Below are 6,959 nucleotides of genomic sequence, written 5' to 3'. Positions count from 1 at the left end.
GTGTTCATATTTTGTTTTTTGTTTTTTTTCCAGTTCTCAATTATGATTCACACTGAAGGTGTGCTTATTTGTATTTCTTTCAACATTGTGTGTTTTGATGAGCTAATATCACAGCAATGTTTCTCGAAAGTGATACTTGAAGCTGGAGGAAAAAAATGACGTGAATGAGTAAGAGTTAATCAATCGCTGTGACACGTCACATAGGGGGCGGGATTACGCAGCTGCCGTCATCCTCGCGGGTGGGTCTTTGGTTGCGGCCACGCCTAACCGCTGTCCATATATGGCTCGTGACGTCATACGACAAAGTCTCATTCAGTAGAAAAAGACTCAGCCGGAATCCCCTTGGAGGCAATGTAGGCACTGAGGCGCGCTGGGCTCACCGTTCGCCCGCAGCCACTCTCATTCAGGAATCCACACGCATTCTTTGGGCAATAATAAACAACAACAAAATGAAAGTGTCCAGCATCGACTGCCGCCACTTGCGGAAGATCATCAGGAAGGAACGCGGGAGCTGCCTTATCGTGGACTGTCGACCTTATTTGTCATTTACGAACTCCAGTATCAAAGGCTCCGTCAACGTCAATCTCAACTCCGTGGTGGTCCGGAGGTCGCGGGGAGGACCGGTGCCCCTGCAGTTCGTTATCCCGGACGAGAGAGCACTCCTTCGGCTCCGGGAGGGGAGCATATCCGCAGTGATAGCCTTGGACGACCGGACGTCCCACTGGCAGAAGCTCAAGAAGGACAGCGTAGCACAGATAGTAATAAACACCCTGACGCATGTGGCCAGCGGAACCAACATTTGCTTCTTAAAAGGTAACAACGTCATTTAAAATTAAGAAAGTAAGGGGGGGAGTAAAGATAGCCGCTTTAACTACACTAGGGACCGGCGACTTTTATAGAAAAGCACTCAAGCAGTCATGTTGATGCCAATATCTTGACTCACAATAAGTCCTTTTCCTTTGATCATGACTCATTTTTCTTTGTAAAAAAAAAAAAAGTAAAACAAAATCTAATTGATAAAAATAGCGTTCGTAATGATAACGTATCGTCGAAATCAGTTTTATCCAATTTTGTCTTGTTTTTATTAGTTTGTGGCGTTTTAAAACAGTTGTATTTTAACGTCAATTTTAATAAACTCGTTATCTGACATGTCTGTGTTATAGACTACAAAAAATGTGAGTCAACGATGCCGATGAGTCAGTGCTGACAAATATGAACAAATTGTGAAACAGACTTTCTGTGGCAAGAAACAAATGAAGGGCAAAGAAGAATGTAATCTAGATAATTGGCCGGGTGTGTGAACTTGTGTTAAAACACTTCAATTCCGTCCGTCGCCTTTACATCCTGTGGAAGTGAAAAGGATTAGCGGGCTCCAGTAATTAATGGGGCTCTTATAATCAGTTTATAATCCGGCGCTAAGTCTGTTTCATAAACTCTGCGGTTTCACAAGGTGTGTATTCGTGTGTTGATTATTCTAAACTCAGGTATTCATGCCCCCCTTCTCTACCCCCTCACAGGAGGATATGAGAACTTCCACTCGCAATACCCCGAACTTTGCACTGAAGTGAAACGCATCGAGCAGAACGGAACTGAAAGCGAGAAAAGAGCCAGCAGTGAGAAGCTTGGTCACCACAAACCAGATTATGATCAGGTGAGGGCAGTACAACAGCATTGTTTATATTTGGCATACTGTATATACAGTACAGGTATTTGTACACAAACATAGGCTCCACTGCTGTGATATTCTGTGACCTTATGGGGCCCATGCAGAAAGGGAGGAGGAGGCAAGATGGAGGAAAAACAAACAAACTTTCATCCATGACCTTTCCTCAATGTACTAACATCTCAAATATCGATTATGTGATACCCAAAGACAAGCAGTTGAACTGATGACTTAAAAAAACAAAACAAATCAATAAATAAATCATTATTTTAATTGTATGTTGTAATTTGTAAACCAGGGATCTGACAGGCATAGCTCACCAGCAACATGACAACAAAGTGCTACAGAAAATGGATGGATGGAATGTTTTATTTTAAAATAGCAGTATCATTGCTCAGCCAGATTCAATTTCAATGGGAAAAAAGCACAAATGTACCGCTCATTCCACTGAGAATTTTTTTTTTTTTTTTCCACTTAGTATTTACAATTTTCCGGAAATTTTCCGCCAAAATAAATAAATAAATCAAAGGCTATGATCCTGTTTCGTTGTTCCAAACTACTTTATGGTGCTGATGTCATCATCACACATCTATTGCCAGTAGCATGCTGCGTCGCTAGGCAAAAAATGCACAGTTGGATCAGTTGCTAAAACAAGGCTCATGATGTCATCGCGTTACTTACTGAAGTAACGGCAAATCAAAGTGCTTTAATTCATTATGCTCTCTTGCTGCTATGACATCATGACTAGACGTTGCTCATTAACTAATTTCCTTTTTTTGATGTTAGTGACAAAATTTGCATGAATATGTATGGAAAGTGAAATGTCAAGCTCCACATAGCATTTAGATGACAGATAAGGTTATTGATTTCCTCCAGGGTGACAAGATTTGAATTAGATGTGGCGGTCCCATAGGGGCCGGCATCACACCTTGTTGTATATTGGGCCCACTTATCTTGACACAAATCTTGTCGCCCCACCCCCAATTTCTTACTTTCAGGGTAAACCTGTGGAGATCCTTCCTTTCCTCTACCTCGGTAGTGCCTACCATGCCTCCAGGCAGGACTATCTCACTGACCTTCACATCACTGCCTTGCTCAACGTGTCACGCAGAGACATGCAGCCCACCAAGGGCCACTACAACTACAAGTGGATCCCGGTGGAAGACAGCCACATGGCGGACATCAGCTCCCACTTCCAAGAGGCAATAGAATTTATCGGTGAGTTAAATCTTTTCGATGAGTGTCCAAGCAAGTTTTCTGGGGCTTTTTCTGAATTATAATTCCATGTGTTTATTTTTTTTGTCTTGACTCCCTGCTCAAAATAGTGCGCTCAGCCATCCCAAGGATAGATCTTTACCCAGAATAACACCACCTTCAGCGTCTGTATATTTATAGTTGCAGATTACACGCACAAAGTCTTGGAAATATTCTGTCTGATTACTATGCATAGGTGTTTATTTTTAAAAGGCGTCTTCGTCAGCCTCAAATAAACCCTCATTGCGCTCGCCGGCTGCCATTCACAAATAGAGGGCTCTGAGAAACCCAGTGGTAATCAGTTTAGCTTGATCGCCTGGCCTCAAGCCTCTGCCGACGCATCCGACTAGTCTCTTCCATTCGGGATTTGACGCCCTGCTGGTTCTTAGCTTGAAAAAGCAATTCGCATGTTGTCATCGCCTACTAGGCCTAATCTCCAGTGGGTGTGGCCGTGCAAATGGCAGGCGGGGGAGGTTGAATGAGGGGTGACACACCTCAACAGTGGTTAGTTGTCACAGGTGGGCCTGAGGCAGCAGCCTGTGGAGAAGAGCGTGTGTGGGTGAGATCATACAGCAGCAGAAAACGGCGCACATAATTTGTTGGTGGCTATTTATAGATAGGCAAGGACAAAGCTCAGCCAGGTGCTACTGGACTGACCAGTATTGTTTGGCTCCAATTGTTGCTATTGTGTATTGTTTGAGGATGCAGCCTACAATTAGTCCTCATTACATAAGACAGCTATTAGTACCATGAGCAGGTTTAACCTACATTTAGCCTGCAGGAGCTATAAAATTCATTTACTAAGCTCCCGGTCGGGTTGTTTCAATTAAGCGGAGATGATTGACAGTTTAGGGCTGGGATTGCTAACATTTTTTTTTTTTATATGGAACAATAAATGTTTATTATATTTTATGAGCATCTCAGGGTTAAATGTGGTTTGGCAGGCTGGATCAAATGTTCTTGAAGCCATCAGCTCCCCAGTCGTAGTTTAGGGGCTAAAAATAAACATTATTGACTTTTTGACCCAAAATAGAAGGCAAAGCCCATCACAACACCACCAGAATGGTTATTAAAACATATTTCGAGACAAGTGGCCCACTGGAGCTGATTGAAATGACCTTTAAGTTAAAGTAGTCTGTCAATGGTTCCATGCCACAGTTTTTTATTTATTTATAATATTTAATGTTCTTAAAATGTTTGTGACACAATTTGGTTTGGAAATGAGCAGGACCCCCTTGTCAAGCTATTTTCATTTATTTCAGAAATATGTGATTTTGAACTTAACGGTTTTCTTATTAATCTTTAATATTCAACATGTAAATAATCATGTCGGTAGGGCAGCTGTTCTCCTTCATTTGATATGGAAAATGGAAAGTCTTCTGATTGGTTAGTTGTCGACATGTAGGGGCCGAGTTTTAAAAATGGAATAATTAAAATGTAATAAATTTTCCTTTTGCATCTGATATCAATTCATAAAACCATGAATTAATTATTTTAATCAATCTCTTTCCCCATAAATAATGAGAAAATAGCTATTTTTTGTGTCTTACTGTTCATATAAATTTAAAGGATTTTCTTATTGACTTATTGCACTTTAAGACAATTCAGAATCATATTAATTTATATTTACAATTACTGAATTAGAATTATGAGAATATTTTCATCTCATCCTTGATGATGTCAATGTTTGTGTAACATTTAAGTGATTATAACATGTGTTACTTTCATTAATAAACCAAATAATTTAACCAGTTACTGGCTCCACAAAATTGTATTTAGAATGTCATGTTATTGGAGTTTTATCATTTCCTTAATATTTAATAATTGATGTCCCATGATTAACCAATATTGGATTGCCTAAAATGGGATGTTAGTAGGTAGCTCCCATCGACCCCACAATGCAACTGTGTTACAGGACCTCCACAAGTGTGTGCAAATGACACTGAATTAAGATAATAGAAAATATACAAATCAGGGCCCCTGCAAAGGTTCTCTGCAAGTAATGTTAAAATAGTTGTGATATTCTGTATGATTAGTGAGTAGGAGTAAATAGCAGGGTATTTCTTCAAAGTTACTTGAAAAGTGATTTCTTATTTTCTATACACTGTTTCCGTATTCATAGTCGTCAATTTGAATATCCCATTGTGATTGCACAGTTCATCTTTTTTTTCTTTTTTTTTTTATGTTCTGTAACCTGTTTGAAGAAAATCGTACATCCATGTCCAATGATTGACTCGTGTGTCTTTTGTCCTGTGTCCAGATCATGTAAAGCAATCTGGGGGAAAGGTCCTCGTCCACTGTGAAGCGGGCATCTCTCGTTCCCCCACCATCTGCATGGCCTACATCATGAGAACCCAGCAGCTGAAACTGGATGCAGCATTCGATATCATCAAGCAGCGCCGGGCTGTTATCTCCCCCAATTTCAGTTTCATGGGTCAGCTGCTGCAGTTTGAGTCGGAGGTCCTTTCGACAGCGCCCGCTCATGCAGCCACACCTGAACCCACCACTCCCTGCGTCCCGGAGACTGCGTCCTTTTTTGCCAATGACATCACCACCTCCTTTACCACCAAAAACTTTGAGCCATCTGTGTTCACCTTTCCTACCTCTTGCCTGAAATCTCCGGTCCATCATCAGTTCAAGCTGAGCCCAATAACTGCACTGCCTTAAAAAGAACTGTGACTGCTTGTAGTTTTACTTGAAAATGAATCCAATGTAAAAGCTCCCTGTGTGCCTGGTGTTGAAACCAGCAGACCAGACTGGAGACCAGCAAGTAATTGGTAGTAGTACACATTTCATAGGTTGACACTGATGCCGCTGCAGTGGCAACAGCAGTGATAAACCTGCAATATACATACATGCCTTAGGTTGATATTGTGATTTCTATGTTCAGTCACAAATACAGTCAGGCATTGGAATCTAATTTATTTAAAATTGCAATCTTTGTGATTTTTTTCAATAATGTATGTTAATGTGTTTAATAAAAGTTGAAAAATAAAGTTGTTGTAATGCAATCATCATTCTTACTGCCAGTTCAAAAGGCTATAATGCTGGTTTTGATAACAAAAGAATATCGCACCAAAGACTTGGATAGTGCACAGTTGCCATTGCTTTGCTAATTTTTTTTTAATTTTTTTAATTTATTTTTTTTTACGAGCAAAAATAAAATAAAATAAAAATGTTAATTTAGCATCAGTATTAAAAAAATCTTTGCACTGGATGTATGTGGAGGCCCCCAAATGGCTAAATAAACATACCCCTGAATGTCATTAAAAAAAAAAAAAAAAAAAACTCAAGGAAAGTACATGTACCTACAAAAGTAACTAAGTTTTTGTACTTCGTTACTAGTTCCCACGACTGATAAAATATGGGTAAAGGCATAATATTGATGGAACCCATCGTGTGGCTCAATCAACAAGTCAGTAAACCAAACAGAACTTCTCCAACCTCTTTACATAAAGAAGCAACAGTGACACCTGCAGTGCTCTGAGTTGAGGCGGCAAATCAGGTTTATTTGGAATGGATTAAAAATAAAAAATTAAAATAAAAAACGTTGGTGTTTTTCCTACAGTGATTGTAAACTTGACGTGAACAAGGGATTCAATTATTATGTTCCAAAAACAACTCGCAAGTAAATTAGTAGCCTATCGATAAACATAGCGCATTGCGATATTGAATACTGTGAAGTGCATATATGTATTTGACAGAATTTGGATATTCAAACAATAGTTATAGTTTAACATTTGTGTAATTTATATTCTGCTTTCAGGTCCTTTTTCAACTAGTTAATTTTCACTCCCTCCCCTCTTTCGCGCCCAGAAGACAGCCAGCTGGTCTGTACCAAAGTTACCGATGGGGATACACGAAAATGACCAAACTTTCAAGATTTTTCTCATTTGCACGAACCCAATAATAACATATTAAATGTATTACTTACAATCTAGAAACATTGAATTCTTGTCAGAATTGATCTAATACGTATTGTTATTCCCTGTTCCCATATGGATGCTTATTGTTATCACCCCATTTTTACATTTTGGTATGA

General features: G+C 39.6%; 1 protein-coding gene across 1 annotated transcript; it reads left to right on the top strand.

Annotated features, from left to right (window-relative positions):
- Window positions 1–273: 273 nt before the first annotated feature.
- Window positions 274–5,913, top strand: dusp5 (dual specificity phosphatase 5). The gene is made up of 4 exons (XM_077523569.1): window positions 274–813; window positions 1,518–1,651; window positions 2,662–2,881; window positions 5,178–5,913. Exons 1-4 carry the CDS (start codon window positions 450–452, stop codon window positions 5,582–5,584), a joined length of 1,125 nt encoding a protein of 374 aa, XP_077379695.1. The 5' UTR covers window positions 274–449; the 3' UTR covers window positions 5,585–5,913.
- Window positions 5,914–6,959: the final 1,046 nt, after the last annotated feature.

The sequence above is a fragment of the Festucalex cinctus genome, chromosome 6 (assembly GCF_051991245.1).
Source record: "Festucalex cinctus isolate MCC-2025b chromosome 6, RoL_Fcin_1.0, whole genome shotgun sequence".
NCBI classification, from domain to species: domain Eukaryota; kingdom Metazoa; phylum Chordata; class Actinopteri; order Syngnathiformes; family Syngnathidae; genus Festucalex; species Festucalex cinctus.
This window is presented reverse-complemented; position numbering and strand designations above follow the sequence as displayed.